The sequence below is a fragment of the Pelobates fuscus genome, chromosome 5 (genome assembly GCF_036172605.1).
Source record: "Pelobates fuscus isolate aPelFus1 chromosome 5, aPelFus1.pri, whole genome shotgun sequence".
NCBI classification, from domain to species: domain Eukaryota; kingdom Metazoa; phylum Chordata; class Amphibia; order Anura; family Pelobatidae; genus Pelobates; species Pelobates fuscus.
Genome location: NC_086321.1, coordinates 15,083,727 through 15,103,885, shown reverse-complemented (window position 1 = coordinate 15,103,885; position 20,159 = coordinate 15,083,727). Strand labels below are relative to the sequence as shown.

The window sequence follows — 20,159 nt, the reverse complement described above, 5'->3', positions numbered from 1 at the left end:
CCATGATGCCGAGTTAGTGTGCCAGGGGTCAGTCACTGTGTTCTGCGCAGTTACTCTGTAAAGGTCTGGTTGCCTACTGCTAACGTTCATAATACGCACATATATCAGTGTGGGTCTTTGTTGTGTGTACCTGATGGATGAAATTGATGTGGTATTTTTGGTTATACATTAACTCTGAAGTACACCCAGACCCCTTTGGCCACACAGAATACTCTAATATTATAATGTTACTATATGTTAAGACACTCCATGGGTCATGAATTATTTCCCATGATGCTTAGCTAGAAAAAGATCTGTCAGTGCATTCTGGGAAATGCAGTCCTGAGTCCTAAAGGTTAGCCATTTAAAGCAGGGTTGGCCTCCAACTGTTCTTGTTCCCCGACCCTTGCTATTTAATATATATATTTAGTTTTGGCAGTGACACGCTGTAACTGGAGTGTATTTTTTAAAAATGTCAGGTTGTGAATAATTTGTTCTTCTTTCCCTGTGAGATTGTTTGCATCGCATTGGTTCCAAAATTTGTGTTCACTCCCCCATTATGGAAATAAGTCTTGCCCTGGGATATAGCTCAAACTCGCCTCTTAACCATGTACAAGGTTAGATTAAAACATAATTGGGGCAACATCTGAGGTTTTTAAGGAAGCCTGGTAGGTCCAGACTTCTTTATAGTGGCTCTGTTGTCAAATTTCACCACTGTTTCCCAGCCTATGGATCCCACCTTCTGGACAGCCCCTCCCATCCTCTCAACTCCTTGTGGCCCACGGGTTCAGTGCACGTTACCTTCTTTTCTGTTCTGCTGGTCCCACTGGGTCTTCTTTCACTGTGCTGCCATCATAGTCAACATTCTTCTTAATGGGCATACACAAACTACAGGGTTCATGCATGTCTGTGGAGGACCTATGATGGCTTCCTTACACCTGTGTTGACTCTCAGAATTGCCCAAGGGCAACACAGAGGCTCCATGAGGCACCACTGAATGGAGGTGAGTAGTGCTGGTCTGGTTATTGATCCGTTGATGAGGAAGGTTACCTTCAGGACTTCATACTGGTAATAGATACGTCCATGTGAATTTGGAAACATTTTAGTACCCTATAGTCTGCATGTGTGTCCATGGTATCTCTACTGAGTATGTGCAAACTGGCCAAATGGGCATGTACCATGATATCACAGTGAGAAGAATTTACACTAATGCAGGGAATATTCTGTCAAAAATCAGAGAGCGTAATGTATTGGGCAGAACACGGTGACACCCCATTGTTGTACCCCTTAAATTACAATATTTAATGGGAGGTGCTCAGATAATTATGAAAAATGTTATCTACTAATGCTACTACTTGAAAAGACACAATCTGTAGATATATAGATAGATGTAGTATCAAACAATCCCAAACTAAACAGAAAAAAAATCTGATTCTGTAAAAAATCTAAAATGTTAAATTGTTACTTTCTCGGGAACCAATGCTGTACGCCATTAATTTCTCTTTATAGAGTATAATTGTGACTGCGAGATTAGAATGAGCCATATATTTAATCAGTTGGAAGATGATTTAGAGCCTCCCAAAGCACAAATGTATATTTTTGTACATCTCACTTGATCACATTTTTACATGTAAATTATAAAACGCACATTTTGAAAAGTTGTGTAGGCAAACACACTATAACACACTAATCAATAACTGCCTTTTAATGGGATAATTTTCATGTTGACATTGTAAGGATTTAATTATTAAAGTAACACTCCGAGCACCATAACCACTACATTTTGCTCCTTGCCTCCCCTACTTCTGCAGGAGAAGTCAGGCTATAACGCAGGAGCAGTTAAGCTTGCAACAACACTCATTATTCTCAGGCAGCCAAAGTAATGCTTTAACACATTGAATCATGAGAACTCATGCAGCTAATTATACAGCGAGCTTGGCTGTATTAACGTTCCATTAAAATAACCGTATTCACTATTACCATGTTATAAGCCAAGCACAGTGTAATGTGCCAACTCTTTTTTATGTTTTGTACTAGTCTATATAAATTCATACTGTGTACATGCAGATCGATTGTACAGGAGTTATATTTTTTGTTAGAATTGCATTAGTACCTACTCTGACAGTCTGCTTTGTAATATAACGCTGCATTGTACCATCATCACTGTGTGATTGTGTCGTGTTTCTGTATATAATCATGGATGCTGGATGTTACAAACAAACAAAAAGAATGAATTTCCAGTTAACATTTTACAGGATTTATATAACAGCCAGACATTAGAGCGGGACTGGAAACCTTAAACTTCATGGTTTATGGGAAGCATTTGTCTTGTTGGTCAGTGTCAGTGATGCCATCTGTAATTGTTTTTGACAATACTGGGCTATAGGAGCTGCTTCAATAATTCATCCAGAGGTAGTCTATAGCAGGCTTCCCCAAACTCCGGCCCTCCAGATGTTGCTGAACTACAATTCCCATGATTCTCAGCCTAACTTTTTAGTTCATAGAATCATGGGAGTTGTAGTTCAGCAACATCTGGAGTGCCGGAGTTTGGGGAAGCCTGTTCTAGAGGCTGTATATCCAAGTGCAGCCACCACACACAGTGCTGCTTGTTTTTTTTATTACTATTATTTATTTTTAGCTGATCTCTCCACCGCTTACCTTTTTGCAGTGAGGGGGGCTCTCATCTTCTTTTCCTGACGATCAAGGGGTTTCCCTGGCAGTCCAGTGGGCTGCCTGTGGAATCTGCCCCTCTGGTTGAGAGTAGACCACTTGGAATGCCCCCTTATTATCTCTGACCAGCTGTTCGGAACCAGAGGGGCAGCCTGCAGAGCGAGCAGCGCACTACTATCTGTAGATCTCTTTACCGGCCTGTGCTGCTGTAAGGAGGCTGCAGAAGCACAGCCATTGCAAACAAAATTAGTTTCCAATGAATGTATTTCATTCCCAGTGGTTATAATTGTGTATATGTTGGAAAAAATGCTAAAAACTGTTTAAATTTGATAATTTTGATAATTGATCTGATGATGTCACTGCACTGTGCAGGGGTGAAGCAGGAAAGACTGTCAGTTGTAAAACACTGTCTGTCATATAGTAACGGTAGGGATGAGGTATTCTCATTATTTTACATATACTTCATTAAACAAATAATCTATTAATTCTCAAACATGATGAAAGTATGATTATATTAAAAAATTGTTTTGAGGCTACAGTTCTCCTTTAAATGGATTCTATAGTGCCAGGGAAACCAACCCTTAGAGAGCCCGCCTCCCTCGCGACCCCCCTCCCGCAGGGCGGAAAGGGCTAAAACCCTTTCAGCCACTTACCTGAATCCAGCGCCGATGTTCCTCGATGCTGGGTCAGGCTCTGCCCATGCTCCTCCCCAGCCGTCAGCCGGTGGGGTAGACCTAATGTGCATGCACAGCAATGGCCGCTCTCACATTAGACCTCCCCATTGGAAAGCATTATTTAATGCTTTCCTATGGGGAAAATCTGACGCTGGAGGTCCGTGAGGACGTCCAGCATCAGATAACGGACCAAAAGTCCGTTTGGATTCCGGAAGTGCCCCAGTGGCTGTCTGGTAGACAACCACATAGGGCAGACTTAGAGCTGCAATATAAACATTGCAGTACTCTGGAACTATAATGTTTTACATTGCAGCACTAAGTGCAACACGGAGACAGCACCCAGACCACTTCAGTGAGATCTGTTCTGGGCTTAAAATTGGAGAATTAAAGGACCACTATAGTCCCCCACAGGGGTCCCCCTCCCACCGGGCTCTAGGGGGTTGAAGGGGTTAAACTTACCTCTTTCTCCATGCTTTCCTATGGATGCTGGCGTCTTCACACTGTGAAAATCACAGCGAGAAGCGCGGAAGCGCCTCTAGCGGCTGTCAATGAGACAGCCACTAGAGGCTGGATTAACCCTATTATAAACATAGCAGTTTCCCTGAAAAAAAGGGTTAATCTTAGCTGGACCTGGCATCCAGACCACTTCATTAAGCTGAAGTGGTCTGGGTGCCTATAGTGGTCCTTTAAGAATACGGCTCAAACTAATGTTTAAATAGTTTTTTCTTAATTTTTCATTAAATTCGCTCTAAACTGCTTTAATACCATCCATGAAAAATATTTGGGAAAATGATTCAGGCGAACAAAAAAGGGACAAACCGTGCACTGCAGAATATATAAATATTATTATATAAATATTATGCATTTGTTTTGCAATGCACTGAAAGGTGTGATTCGTAGATCAAGTGAAAAAATGTAACTAATAGAGAGAAAAAGTGGAGAACCATTAAAATATATATATCTGTATTTATAATATATAATGTGGAAATATAAAAATATAGATTTTTTTAAAATTTGTACTACTCCTCCTTTCCCCCCCCCCCTTTTTTTTATCTCGCCTCACTTGATTTGAGAATAAAATCAACATTTAGTTTCTGTCCCCTAGCCATCAATCATCTTTTTTTCCATCAGTAATCTCTTTTTTTGGCTCCATGGGTGGAACCCAAAGCAAATGAACATACTTGTCCATTGCACTAGCCACTTGCTGGGTTAAATGTCTGTATGGTGCTTCGGAGATATGGAATTCAGACAAACCACCGATTGGCCTGAGTTCAGAAGAATTTCAATTGGTCTAATGCACAAGACTTCCTCCCTTTTATATGAATCCCAGGTTCTGGAGGCCAAACATATCCACAATTTGTTAAAATGTAAACATTTTCAAATTTCATTTAACACCTTGTACCAAGAATAAGCATTAACCCCAGAAAGCAAACGTAAATAACTGAGCTAGACAGGTATACCTTGTTCTATAACATTTGAATGGATTCACACACTAACTGTTGGAATTAAGTAATTAACATAATCATGTTTGTGAAAATATTTGCATAAGTCAGCTGCCATCGTACAGATAATGTCACTTCATTTCAAACAAATACTATATGACCTCCTCAGCCAACGAACTACCACTCCCATAATGAGAGTTATATAAATCGCTGGAGGCACACAGTAGCTCATTTAATTTTTTTTTTTTACAATCTTTATCACTTTCTTTTTATTCACATAAAAGAAGGGAAAGTTGTATGTAAAGCAAAAACAAACATACATTGTATGCGGTCGGAGTTACAAGTGCGACAAGGCGTCATCCTTCTTGGGCCCACGAATCATAATCCCCTCTGTAACGGATCCCCTATACTCCGGCTGAGTATATCCGCTGTAGTCCTCCCAAATCCCCAGTGAAGCAGTGATTATAGCTCCCAATTCCCCAAACGTCAGCCTAGACTTGATGAAGGGTAAAACAAATCTGTTTAATCTGGCCAACTGGCCCACGTTTATACAAAATTAGGAGGCTGGAGAACACGCCCAGAACACTCCCAGAAAATGACTGCTATTTACAGTGTCCGCATGACTAAGCATAAATTACATAAAATACATAATAATCATATAGGAACCCCCCACAAATGTTATATCCCTGGATAGCTTGGATCTGAGCGTCCAAGATGTCCAAATAGTGCTCAGATCCATGCAGTGTAGGGGAAACACCAACGTGTTAAAAGTTCTGACTGGTCGCACACATGGTCCTATGTGGTCTGCTAGCTCATCAAGAGAGGGTTGCGGCACAGCGCTTTGAGGGTTCCCTGTTGTGGGCCAGTGCTAGGAACGCTGCAGTGGTTTGCATGCGTGGGACCTCCCTGTGGGCCTCCCTGCATATCTGCACTCATCTTGGCAACATAGAGTAGCCAGGGCGTCCACGTCTGGATACATCTGTCTGAGTGGCTCCATAGGTCCACTGTCAGTGCTTCCATGGAGTATATCTCCTCCATCCATTGTTGGAAGGTGGGTGCTCCGACTGTTTCCAAAGCAATGGTATCAGGGACTTCGCTGCGAGGAGCTTGTTTCTTAATTAGATAAATAATAACTCAAAAAGAAAGCAATATGTGTAACTTTTAAAACGTAACTTTTATTACATGCTTAATAAATGTGTGTGCAAACTTAGTATTAATTGTTAATCATGATTGGGCCACCTACTGAAATAATACAGGAAAATGCCTTACTTTAATGAGTTAGTTAAAACTTCATATAAATAAAAGTAGCTGTAGTAATATCCAAATTTACTATTCCAAAAATATCTAATTGTGGGGACTGAGAACTCCCACTGTCACTGGGTGTAGTAACTCAGGGTCTCAGTACTCACAACAAGGAACAAGTCACCACATATATAATATATATAAAATAGAAAAGTGCCAATGCTGTATTAATAATGCACTTTGAGCATTAACATTTAGTAAATCCAATACAAAATAAATTCATTATTTTAAATAGGAATTGTAGTACTTCTCTGAAGTCAGCAGGGGTCAGTAAAGAACTTGATTCAAAGTCATTTTTTGAAAGGGTATTACTATATTGCACATATGGTCAGTAGGGGGCACTATAGCTATCCCAGGCATATACCATATAGACAACTCAGTCGAAATAAAAAGTATAGCAAAAAAATGAAAGAAGGAAAAATAAGAGTAAAGTATAATTAATCCCCTGAAAATATAACGAAGACTAACGGAATGGGGATGCACTCAGTGAACCTGTACACCAGCTATTTCGAGTGCTGCAGTGCTATTATGGCTGCTCCCTAAGCATCACTAATTGCAGAGAGAGGGAACATTGCATATCTCTACTTATTAGCCAGCACTAATGTAGCACTAGATAGTGGGTGTACCAAAACGTGGAAAATCGAAATAATTCAATCAAACAGGGGAAATGGCTACATTGCATCTGTGCTTGAAACACCCAGGTTTGATTCTTGTGAGAGAAAGAAAGAAAAAAACTCATCAAGTTGAACCATCCAGTTTCTGAACTTGATCTAAAGAAGGCATGAAACAAACAAAAACAAACCCCAATTTGAAGCCATTTCCAATTGTGCCTCAAACAGGGAAAACAATTTGCTCCTTGATTCCACAATGGCTATTTCCTTCGATTAATGCGGTTCCACCTGTGTGTATGTTGCTCTATGGTTTGTACAGCTTTTAGTATGTCTGCAAGATTGTTCTCAAAACATAATATAAAAAGTCAGCGAGCCAGGTAGAAATCACAGCTGATATATGCCATGGCCTGCATTCATTTCACAATCAGAGACGTGTTGTGACTCTATGGCGTAACACATATCCCTTCTTTAACCCCTTTGGTTTGGTCCTTAAGGGGTTAAAGAGCTTTGCAAACCACGGTCTGCATTAAAATCAAATAAACAAGCCAAATAACGGGTATCGTTCTTTTTTAATAGCACAAATCATTTCAGAAATAACATAATTCCTTGTGTATCTCGTTACGAAACAATTTAGTGCCGTCATTACCGAGAGATGAGAGGCTGAAGACAACGTTAAGAAAATGCTAAAAAATAAAAATTTAAACAAATAAAATCTTCATAATATTTTTTTTTTGACTGAAAAGTTCCTTTTTTTTTTCTTCTTTAAATACATTAAAATAAAAAGCACAAAACAAAAACTAAACACAATATCTGGTAATGGCACGACCAGATTTAAAAAAATAATCATGAAAATAAAAGAAATAAAAACACCTTTAGAATTGTAATAGCATATGCAGCATGATTTCCATGAAATATATTTCATTATAATACAGCAATTAAACTCTTGGCAGATGCTGGATTTTAGCTCAGAGCAAATCGTGGCTGTAAGCCATTGTTTTCATCCAGTTTTTTGAAAAGCAACAAACTACGCAGTCTGGACTCTGTCTTTCCTTCTTTCCATATTATGACGAGCTGGTCTGCAGAACAGGTAACTAGACTGTGATCATTAAAGTACAGAAACATCTGAAACAATAAAACATGATATATATTGTAAACAGTGTTAGTGGACACATTGCTAGGTTTCTGCAGGTGTATAAAATACCAAATAAAAGAGAATAACTGGAACCAGGTATATAATGAGGTGTTTAACTTGAGTCATCAGCCAGCACAACTGAGAATATGCAAGTTCTACTCGCTGCATACAATATTTCAACATTATCTGTTCAAAGGAGACTGTGTGAGGGTGACAAGGACCATGTATACTGTCATACATTTGTCAGTCAGTGTGACAGCCTCCAGTGGCTGTCAATCAGACAGAGGCAATTCCTCATGAAGATTTTCAATAATAGTTATGAATGCTTCTCACAGAAACTTCTTTATAAAGCACTGGATTTGACCAGAGATTATAACTTAGTAAGAGACCGTTTTTTAAAATGTATTTAATTGTTAGATTGTTCCTTTACATGAGTTGAAAGGTGCACTCCAGGCATCTAAGGAGCAACAAATGATCTCATCCTGATTTTCTGCACAAAGTATTGCGTCCTGATTTTATACACAAAGTATTGCGTCCTGATTTTATACACAAAGTATTTCGTCCTGATTTTATATACAAAGTATTGCATCCTGATTTTATACACAAAGTATTGCGTCCTGATTTTATACACAAAGTATTGCGTCCTGATTTTATGCACAAAGTATTGCGTCCTGATTTTATACACAAAGTATTGCGTCCTGATTTTATGCACAAAGTATTGCGTCCTGATTTTAAACACAATGCTAGACAAAAGGTTTCTACTGAAACGGCAACACCCCATATACAGTTGTAATCAAAATTATTCAACACCAGGTTTATTGTCAAAATTTACTTTCAGCTGTTTGCAATGAACAAATCAAACAAAAGCAATTGAAATAGCTCAACACAACGAATGCTTCAAGTGGTTTCCCTAAATTCAACTTAAAATGCAGCTTATAACGACTTCTCCAGTCTCAAAATTATCCAACTCCTTGAATAGAATCCCTCACTACAACAAAAACGTGCAAAACAGGTGTTGTCTCAAGCTCACCTGATGCCACTAATCAAGGGTTCATTAGTTGCACCAGATGAGCTTGAGCTGAAAAAGTTGAAGAACTGTGGTTACATTACCAGGATGGGGCAGAAAAAGGACGCTATCAATGGCTGCAATCAGATTTCTGAGAATGCAGGTTGTGAAAAACCCTTGAGTGACTGCAGCAAGACTTGGTGGCAACAGGCACCTTGGTTTCAGTGAGCATAGTAAGGCACGTACTAAATGCAGAAGGTTTCCATGTCAGAATTAAAGATGTACACCATTACTGACCCCAAAAACACAAGAAAAGTTGTCTCCAATATGCTCAAAATCATATAAATAAACCACAGAAGTTTGGGGATTCTGTTCTGTGGAGCTATGAAGGAAAACTGGGGCAAAAAGTTCCAAAGGATCAGCGGTATGTCTGGAGGAAGAAGGATGAAGCGTACACTGAAAAGAACACTCTGTCTACAGTTAAGCATGGTGCTGGTAGCTCAGTGATGCTCTGGGGCTGCTTTGCCCCCTCTTACACTGGAAAACAAGCAGCGTGCGGAAGGCAAGGAGGATTCATTGAAGAATCAGGAAATCCCAGGAGACATCATCTTGCAGTCTGTGAGGAAGCTGAAGCTTGGGCGACGTTGGACCTTCCAACAAGACAATGTTCCCAAGCATTCCTTTAAATTCAACCAAAGCTTGGTTGCAGAAGTCCTGGAGAATTCTACAGTGGCCATCACAGCCACCTGATTTGAACCTCATTGAAAATCTTAGGTGGGATTTGAATAAGGCGATTGCAAACCCAAGAATATTACTGAACTGGAGGCTGTGGCTCATGGGCAATGGGATTAGATTCCTCAGGAACGCTGCCAGAAGCTGGTGTCTGGCCAGGCATCTCATTTGCAGCAGGTCATAACAGCAAAAGGGTGCTCTACTAAGTACTTAAGAAGGGGTTGAATGAAGGGGTTGAATAATTTTGAGAAGTCATTATAATAATTTTGAGAAGTCATTTGAGAAGTCATTATTTTATTCAAATTGCTTTTGTTTGATTTGTTCATTGCAAACAGCTGAAATTCTGAAAATGTTAACAGTAAGCCTGATTGTCAATGGTGGTTAAATCATTTTGATTAAAACTGTACATTGTCTACACCTCCCAAACTAAGGAATATGCTAGTAAATATAACTGAAAACATAATGGATCACACAACTCTAGATGTAATCTCTATCACGTGTTTTCTATGAACTTCTGGAAAGGGACAAGGGCTGAGGAAAGGGACACGGGTTGAGGAAAGGGACACAGGCTTAGTTAGGTGGACAGGGGCTGAGGAAAGGGGACAGGGGCTGAGGAAAGGGGACAGGGGCTGAGGAAGGGGGGCAGGGGCTGAGGAAAGGGGACATATTCTGAGGAAAGGGGACAGGGGCTGAGGAAGGGGGGCAGGGGCTGAGGAAGGGGGGCAGGGGCTGAGGAAAGGGGACAGGGGCTGAGGAAAGGGGACAGGGGCTGAGGAAAGGGGACAGGGGCTGAGGAAGGGGGGCAGGGGCTGAGGAAGGGGGGCAGGGGCTGAGGAAAGGGGACAGGGGCTGAGGAAGGGGGGCAGGGGCTGAGGAAAGGGGACAGGGGCTGAGGAAAGGGGACAGGGGCTGAGGAAAGGGGACAGGGGCTGAGGAAAGGGGACAGGGGCTGAGGAAAGGGGACAGGGGCTGAGGAAAGGGGACAGGGGCTGAGGAAAGGGACACGGGTTGAGGAAAGGGACACGGGTTGAGGAAAGGGACAAGGGCTGAGGAAAGGGACACAGGTTGAGGAAAGGGACACAGGTTGAGGAAAGGGACACAGGTTGAGGAAAGGGACACGGGTTGAGGAGGGGGACAGGGGCTGAGGAAGGGGGACAGGGGCTGAGGAAAGGGGACAGGGGCTGAGGAAGGGGGACAGGGGCTAAGGAAGGGGGACAGGGACTGAGGAAGGGGGGCAGGGACTGAGGAAGGGGGGCAGGGACTGAGGAAGGGGGGCAGGGGCTGAGGGAGGGGGGCAGGGGCTGAGGAAGGGGGGCAGGGGCTGAGGAAGGGGGGCAGGGGCTGAGGAAGGGGGGGAAGGGGCTGAGGATGGGGGACAGGGGCTGAGGAAAGGTAGACAGGGGCTGAGGAAAGGTAGACAGGGGCTGAGGAAGGGGGACAGGGGCTGAGGAAGGGGGACAGGGGCTGAGGAAGGGGGACAGGGGCTGAGGAAGGGGGACAGGGGCTGAGGAAGGGGGACAGGGGCTGAGGAAGGGGGACAGGGGCGGAAGAGGATAAAAAAAATTGAAATAAATAAAAACTAAAGTGAATTCCCCCCCTCCCTGAGTCTTAGCTTAGGCCAGGAAGGGGTGGGAAGTAGACAGCAGCCAGCATACAGTGAAGTTGGCCTCACCTGATGATGTCAGGAGGAGGGGGCGTGACTTCCTCTGCTCTTCTTCCAGACTCCCCAGCGGTCCTGGGAAAAGAGCAGTGAAAGTCACGCCCCCTCCTCCTGACATCATCAGGAGGGGCCAGACGATTCCACTGGCTGCAGGATGCAGGGAGTTAGGTAAGTTGAAAAATCCCCAGCCAGAGTCACGGGATTAAGATTTTTACTTTTTTTGCTGGATGCGGGCATCCCTGGATTTAGGGCAGCCTGGGGGGCAATTGCCTCCCTGCCCCCCGTCCCAGCCCGCCCCTGTTGTGATATATGAAAAGGAAACCAAACTTTGGCCACGTTACCTGTACAGAAGCAGAATGACCAATCAGGTCACCAATAAGATCCAGTGAAGCTACTACACCACTGTCTTGTATTTTCTTCGCTGCCTGGCTCGCTTGCTTGCTCGCTTTGCCAAATCCCAACAAACCAAAAAAACCTGTTCGAAAGAAACATTAGTGAGAAGGATGACCAATACATCTATCAAATTAAACATGTCTGTACACTGACAAATAAAGGAGACAGTGGGTCTTCAAAATGAGATAACCCTAAAACTTGAGGTACAATATGAAAAGAATAATTGGTGGTGCCATGACTAAATAACTAGAGCAATCCAGGATCCAACAGCCAAATCCATCTCTTCTAATTTTATCAAACATTGCAACTTACAACCACAATTCACAGTTTAGTAAATAAGCCCCTGGATGCTAAACATGACAGCTATTTGCTTGTGAGTATCAACCCCAATATTAATTACAAGGCTTCCTATTGGATACTGTCTATTAGATAAACACTTACACTTTCCACATGTCTGCCAGACTATTGTGATGGCATTACCAATTTTTGTAAAACTTCCCACTAAAATACTTCAACAAGAAGAAACAGCACAAGTTTGGTTAAAAAAATGAGCTAGCGGTAATCCGCTGACAGAGCATTTTCTGCCAGGAAGTTGGCAAAGTATCACCTACCGGTTGGAACAGGCTCAGCATAAAGCTCTGGTTTAGACCGTAACTCCCAAATTCGAACGCTGCCGTCTTCTGAACAAGAAACTACCTGTCTGAAAAGGTTTCCAGTGGGCATTAGCAACAATATTGAACTTAATGACAAGAAGAACAAAAATGTGTAAGTAGAATGAAAACACATCCAGATATTACGTAGAGGAGATGAAAAGTCTTAGCTCCCTACACTGTAAGTGTATTTTCTTCTGGTTTGAGTTTGGATACTGCACCATATATTGCCCCTCTCGTTCCCACTACATGCCACTTGGAATTTTGGATACTGCACATACTGCACCATATATTGCCCCTCTCGTTCCCACTACATGCCACTTGGAATTTTGGATACTGCACATACTGCACCATATATTGCCCCTCTCGTTCCCACTACATGCCACTTGGAATTTGACGTCCCCTCCAAGGCGCTTCTTCCAATGTTTCATCTCCTCCAGATCAACGCCTAGACAAGAGAGACTCTGGTTTGGGGGTAACAGCTGCCTTTCACATTTGGACTATGTAAGCGCTAAAAACCTTTCATCTTTTATTTCGTACATCCAGACATTAACAAAAGCTCAGTGAAGACACTGAGTGCAATACCATCTGAAACTTACCTGAGGGGTTACAGTACAAGGAAGCTACGAGTCGTGTTTGCTCCTAATGTCACAATGAGAAATCTAGCTTGCTTACATCATGTCATGATAGACTATGGCTGCAGGATTCCTTGGGAGTTGCATCTACTGAATCCCACTGACAGAAAGGGTTAATAGAGATTCAACATCCCAGAAAGAGCTGGAGTGATGTATCACAGCAGAGTCCTGTTATAGCCCTCACAGTCAATCACTGTGTTTGGAGTACTATCGTTACATGGAATGGACTGCACCCTAAAATACACGCCTGATACATAGTTACACAGTTACATAGATATACATAGTTACATAGTTACATAGTTACATAGCTGAAAAGAGACTTGCGTCCATCAAGTTCAGCCTTCCTCACGTTTGTTTTTGCTGTTGATCCAAAAGAAGGCAAAAAACCCAGTCTGAAGCGCTTCCAATTTTGCAACAAATTAGGAAAAAAATTCCTTCTTGACCCCAAAATAGCAGTCAGATGTCTCCTTGGATTACCCCACTAATTAGAAATTATATCCCTGTATGTTGTGTTTTTGCAAGTATTTAACCAACTGCAGTTTAAGCATCTGTATGGACTCTGATAAAACCACCTCTTCAGGCAGAGAATTCCATATCCTTATTGCTCTTACTGTAAAAAAACCTTTTCTTTGCCTTAGATGAAATCTCCTTTCTTCCAGCCTAAATGTGTGACCTCGTGTCCTATGTATAGCCCTGTTTATGAATAGATTTCCAGATAATAGTTTGTTCTGGCCCTGAATATATTTGTATAATGTTATCATATCCCCTCTAAGGCGCCGTTTTTCCAAACTAAACAGATTACATTTTTTTAACCTTTCTTCATAACTAAAATGCTCCATTCCTTTTATCGATTTTGCAGCTCGTCTCAGCACTTTTTCTAGTGCCATGATATCTTTCTTTAGAACAGGTGCTCAAAATTGCACAGCATATTCAAGGTGTGGTCTTACCAGCGATTTATAAAGAGGCAAAATTATATTTTCATCTCGAGAATTTATGCCCCTATTTATACATGACAAAATCTTACTGGCCTTAGCAACGGCAGATTGACATTGCATATTGCTACCTAATTTGTTGTCTATAACAATTCCCAAATCCTTCTCGTGTGTGGTTATCCCTAATTCACTACCATTTAGTGTGTAAGTTGCTTGTGCATTCTTAACCCCGAAGTGCATTACTTTGCATTTCTCTATGTTAAATTTCATCTGCCATTTTAGTGCCCAGTCCCCCAATCTATCCAAATCCCTCTGCAGCAAAGCAATATCCTGCTCACATTTTATTACTTTACAAAGTTTTGTGTCATCTGCAAACACTGATACATGGCTTTCAATGCCCATTTCAAGATCATTTATAAATATGTTAAATAGAAGTGGTCCCAAAACAGAACCCTGAGGGACACCACTTACCACGTTTGTCCAGCCTGAAAATTTACCATTAATGACAGCTCGTTGTACTCTATCCTTAAGCCAATGTTCTACCCAAGAACAAGAATATTCATCTAGACCAATTTCTTTTAGTTTGAAGACTAACCTATTGTGAGGAACTGTATCAAATGCCTTGGCAAAATCTAAGTAGATCACATCCACTGCTACACCCTGATCTATACTTCTACTTACTTCTTCGTAGAATGCAATTAGGTTAGTTTGACATGACCTACCGTATATACTCGAGTATAAGCCGAGTTTTTCAGCACATTTTTTGTGCTGAAAAACCCCAACTCGGCTTATACTCGAGTCAATTGTCTGTATTATGGCAATTTACATTGCCATAATACAGACTGGGGGCTGTGGGGGCTGCAGAGAGATGTTACTTACCTTTCCTGCAGCTCCTGTCAGCTCTCTCCTCCTCCGCCGGTCCGTTCAGCTCTTCTGTCAGCTCACAGTGTAAATCTCGCGAGAGCCGCGGCTCTCGCGAGATTTACACTGGGAGCTGACCGAGGTGCTGAACGGACCGGCGGAGGAGGAGAGAGCTGACAGGAGCTGCAGGAAAGGTAAGTAACATCTCTCTGCAGCCCCCACAGCCCCCTCCTACACAGTGCCCATCCACTGGACCACCAGGGAAGGAGAGCCCCCCTCCCTGGCCAGCTAGCAAGCAGGGAGGGGGGACGAAAAAATTGATATATATTAATAATAATAAAAAAAATAAAAATAATAAAATAAAAATAATAATAAAATAAAAAAATTATAATAATAAAAAAATGTAATGAAACAAAAAAAAATATTAAAATAATAATTAAAAAAATAAAAATGCCCACCCCCCACCAAGGCTCTGCATCACACTCTGCATTACACACACACATACACACACTGCATTCATACACACACTGCATTCATACACACACACTGCACTCATACACACACACTGCACTCATACACACACTGCACTCATACACACACTGCACTCATACACACACTGCATTCTCATACACACACTGCATTCTCATACACACACTGCATTCTCATACACACACACTGCATTCATTATAAACACACACTGTAAATAAATATTCAATTAATATAATTTTTTAAGGATCTAATTTTATTTAGAAATTTACCAGCAGCTGCTGCATTTCCCACCCTAGTCTTATACTCGAGTCAATAAGTTTTCCCAGTTTTTTGGGGTAAAATTAGGGGCCTCGGCTTATATTCGGGTCGGCTTATACTCGAGTATATACGGTATGTTTCATAAAACCATGCTGATTATTGCTAATAACAAAGTTATTCCCAATGAATTCCTGAATATTATCCCTTAATAGCCCTTCAAATATTTTCCCAGTTACAGAAGTTAAGCTCTGTAACTACCTACTAGTTCTGTGGAAGCCATATATATCTCCCTCCAGGATCCAGTCAAAAACAACACTTATTGATTGATATGCCTTCTGCAAACTAAGCAGGTAAGTCGACATAGTAAATCGATAAAGAGGAAAATGATAATAAAAAAAAAGCAGTGGTTAGTAAAAATAGATACTTATCTCCTCTGCATCCTGCTTTACCATCTCGTAATACACTTAGGAATCTAGTGGAGAAATTCCATATACACGCTTGCCATTTTCTCCAAAAGGTTAACTAACTTGCATCCCTTGCCTAGCACTGCCTGGCAAAGATTGGTAAACCATTTTTATTTTGGGCCCCTACCCGCCACTCATGGGTTGGGGCCTGTGGGGAGGACAATAGGTCCCCCCGCATTATCATTTAGGGCCCCCATCTGCCGCTCATGGTTGGGGACCGGGCGGGCCCTATGTCCCCGTTTAGTTGAATAGCCCCCACTCACGGGGCTCGGGGGAGACACTATGTCCGCCCATTAGGTAATATTGTGTGGGGGGGGGGGGTTTATTTATTTATTTACAACAGTGAGAAGCCACAGGTTGCTGACTGTTTACTAGACATGCCCCTACTCGCGATATAGCGAGTATGTGCAGATTAATCACTAATACTAAGTAATTTTTACTTAGTATTAGTGAAGTTGGCTGAGAGACCAATTTAGGTCTTTCAGCCTTTTGGTAAATAGCTCCCTAATACCGTGGGAATTAGGGAGTTATCTACTAAGAGGCTGCATGATGCAGCCGCAGCATGAATCGGATTGGAATTTAATTTGAATTAAATTTCGAACCGACCTAAAAGTACAGAATGTCGTCCTAACATGAATGAACAAACTGTTCTCATTCCGTTAGGATGAAATTCGGTAGTTTTGCCGGCATCCTGTCTAAATGACAGGACGTCGGGAATACTGACAGGAAGCATCGCAAGATCATGGAGGAAAGGTGAGAATTGTGGGAAATTGCTCTGACCACAGGAAATGAGCACACTTTGCTCCTCCACTGGTCATAGCTGGTCAGGCGTAGGAAATATACATAAGACAAAGTAGTCCCATACATGGTTGTGTTCCTGACCCTATAGTGTTCCTTTAAGATCTTTAATGAAAGCTGATCCACCGGATGGCATACAGGGATCATTCTTTCCATTCAGTTATAACATTGCATTAACATGTGAGGACCATGTATGCTACATATGGACTAATCAGAATAACAGTGAGAATTACCTGTTTGGTAAATTCGCCAAGTGCTGTATGTTGGAGTCATGGGCATTTACTTGGAAAGCAATCACTCGCTTCTCTTGGACATTGTAGACATAGATACTTTCTCCCACAGCAGCAAAAACGCACTGATCAGGACAAGAAGTATATATGAAAATAAATACATACAAGAGACACAAAATACAGCATTAAAAGGATAATGTATTGTGAAAAACCAAACTCTGTAATTCAATATAAAAGATCTGAAGTATGAGTTAGATTAGGTACAATTTGGGTTTCCTGGCTAATAACACAGATGTTCCAGATAAAAAGGTGAGAAGAATTGTGATAGGATGCCAAGACATTTTAATGTGGCAAAGCACTTCATTTTGTCAAACACCGCACAGTCTGAAAGGTGGACCCAGCAATGTGCCTTCGTGAAGATATGAAATATGTTACTTGCCACTGCAGTGTATCTAACTGCACTCACGCTATTATCATACTGGTACTGAACACATTCAGCTGGACTCACACGGATGCTGCAGAAAGTGTCGTACTGGTGTACAATCTTACACGTCGGGAAGCCTTTCATTGATATTAACTACATACCGGCACCAAATGCATACCACCAGCTCCTGACGCCCTCCGTCTGCTCTCCAGAAGCTATGCTTCCCCATAACATCATCTTCCTTACTGCACAGTACAAAAAGTCATCCGGAGTACAAGAAAAGTCACTAGGCCAAATCAATCCATTTTTAAAATGTATTTATATCTATATGTATTGATGAATTAAAAAAAAAAAAAAAAAAACCTAAATTAAAAAAATAAATAAATAAATTGGGTTTATGAGATAAGTAGTTAACCCCCACCCTCAGTTCCTTTCATCACTCAGGATAATAGGCCTGTGAAGTGTTCTGGGTGCAGTGGTCACTAGTAGCGATAGTAAAACTGGGAGTAAAGGCGAACAGCTATGTGGGCTTCACAACACATGCAATTCATCATTGTGCTGGAAGAGGTTTAGACCCGGTTTGACTTTGCTCATATTTGGCTTCTTTATTTTCAAGTTCTTACTTGAATACCAGAATCAACACAGTGGAGGAAGAAAGAAGATTAAAATGCAAGAGAATTGGTATGGGTAGGGGCGATTAGTCTGGTGATAGGGACATATACATATGGGATTGGAGGGATCGTAAAAAGATGGGGTGGAGATGGCATGAAAGGGTAGAATGAGGAAGTGGCATGAGTTTAAGAAGAAGAGAGAAAGAGTATGAAAGATGGCGTGATAGGATACAGTGTGGGAAATGGCATAGCAGAAAGAAGGAAGAGGGCAAGGTTTGAAAGATAGCAAGAAAGGGGGAAGGATAACAGGACAAAAAGCGGGACATGGAGGAGAAGGCACGGAATAGAAGATAGTGTGTCACTATGAAACTTGATGCACAGATTATGAAATCATGGGAAGAGAATTCCATTCATAAAACAAAGGGACGACAGTTTTTGTGTTGGGTGTATCCATGGTACACATTACCTCTCCATCACATGAAACATGCTGAATGGCAGTCTTTTTCTCAGCAGTCAGTTTGCCTTCTTGAGGTGCCTCTTGCAGTGAAGAGATGGCTGAGATTTTACGTTCAAAAGCTTGAATGGTCCAGTCTACAGCATCCCAAACAATAAGTTCTCCTGCATCAGATCCACTCACAAACATACAGTCTGGAGTGGAACAACAAAATGAATGTCACCCCTGTAAACACCGTATAAACGGCATTCAACACGAAAATTCAAATGCATCCTTCCTGGTTAAGCATTATGATGATATATGTGAACTAGACGCATGCATGGATAGAATAGAGACAGATTAGTGCGGCCTGACAAACAAAATAATAATTATGATGGTTACAGGCACTGAAAATAAAAAAAGATAAATTTAGATCATCATAGTCTATTTCTTTCTATTAAATCACAGCATAGAGATCTGAAAATAACCCGAGAATTTCCAGTCTGTTATGGAGAGTAGGGTATAGAGAAGAATAATTACATGAGAGAAGAAAGATGCAATAAAGACAGAAGACACACATAGTCTTAAGTGCAAATAAAATGGGCAACAAAATAGACAATGATCCAAGGTCCAGGTTATGAGAAAAACTGGTGGAAAATAATGATTTGCAATATTCCCCCCACACTTCAATTTCTCTAAAAGACAATCACAAAGGGCTCTCAGTCTTACAGTTTAAATGACTGAACCGGAGGGGACAAACCACAATCTACAAAATCACCCTGCCAGCTTCATGTTAGGAGTAGTGGAATAGAAATCATGCATCTGAAATAATGTACCAAAAATATACGTATATTTAAACAAATAAAATAAAACAAACATATTCCTACCATTAACGCTTAGCAGCGCTCGAATACTGTCTTGGTGGACAGACAGAATTTTGACTTCAGAAATGTCCCATCGATCAGATTTTTCGGAGACAGCGCTCACGTTAAATATTACTTTGAGAGAAAATAAATGAGATTGTAGGCACAGATATAATAATACTGTACAGTGGCTGACAGTGAGATATCAGAACATGCAGCACAAATGTTGGGAGAAAGTCATCAGTAAAAAATATGTTGCATTTTTATTTTTAAAACTATGGCTTAGCTGTGTTCTTCAGCTACACAGCCATACAGAATGAATTCATATTATGCATTTCTTGGGAATATTACAAAATACAAACATATATTTAATGTAATAGTCTTAATAACTGCCCAATTACAATAGACTATGATAAACTGGTTCTAGACATGTAATAAATTAGGAAGGTTCTAGATCAGGAGTACACAAGATCACCTCCTCCACAGCTGCGACAGGACTAAAATCTTAAGGCTTCGCCAAGTGCTGGAGTTTACCGCCAACTCATCCAGCCACGAATAGCTTTTAAAATATGGAAGAAACGTATATTGCTAGCGGTAGAGAGGGGGAGCCGGTTTAAGGAAAAACTGAGAACAAGCCCGCCTAATGGCGCCATAAAGAATAGCTGGGGAACTGTGAAAAGGTATGCATAACTTTTGAACTGACATTAAATATATGGGTTTAAAGGAAGACTATAGGGTCAGGAACACAAACATGTATTCCTGACCCTATAGTGTTAAAATCACCACCTAGCCCCCCTGGGCCCCTCTTATAGTTATATCTTACTTTTATTTAAGTCTGCAGTTGCTGGCTCTGCCCCTGATTTGTCTGTTTGGCTGACATCATCAGAAGTGTTGTTCTGAGCCAATCACA

General features: G+C 41.3%; 1 protein-coding gene across 1 annotated transcript in view; it reads right to left on the bottom strand.

Annotated features, from left to right (window-relative positions):
• Positions 1 to 7,230: 7,230 nt before the first annotated feature.
• WDR41 (WD repeat domain 41) overlaps positions 7,231 to 20,159 on the bottom strand; it is a 29,069-nt gene continuing 16,140 nt past the window's right edge. The window contains exons 8-13 of the mRNA XM_063453599.1: positions 19,274 to 19,384; positions 18,420 to 18,601; positions 16,922 to 17,043; positions 12,213 to 12,301; positions 11,550 to 11,683; positions 7,231 to 7,800 (exon numbers count right to left, since the gene is read on the bottom strand). Of these exons, the coding sequence (XP_063309669.1) occupies positions 7,639 to 7,800; positions 11,550 to 11,683; positions 12,213 to 12,301; positions 16,922 to 17,043; positions 18,420 to 18,601; positions 19,274 to 19,384 (800 nt within the window). The 3' untranslated portion in view covers positions 7,231 to 7,638. The remainder of the gene's footprint in view (positions 7,801 to 11,549; positions 11,684 to 12,212; positions 12,302 to 16,921; positions 17,044 to 18,419; positions 18,602 to 19,273; positions 19,385 to 20,159) is intronic.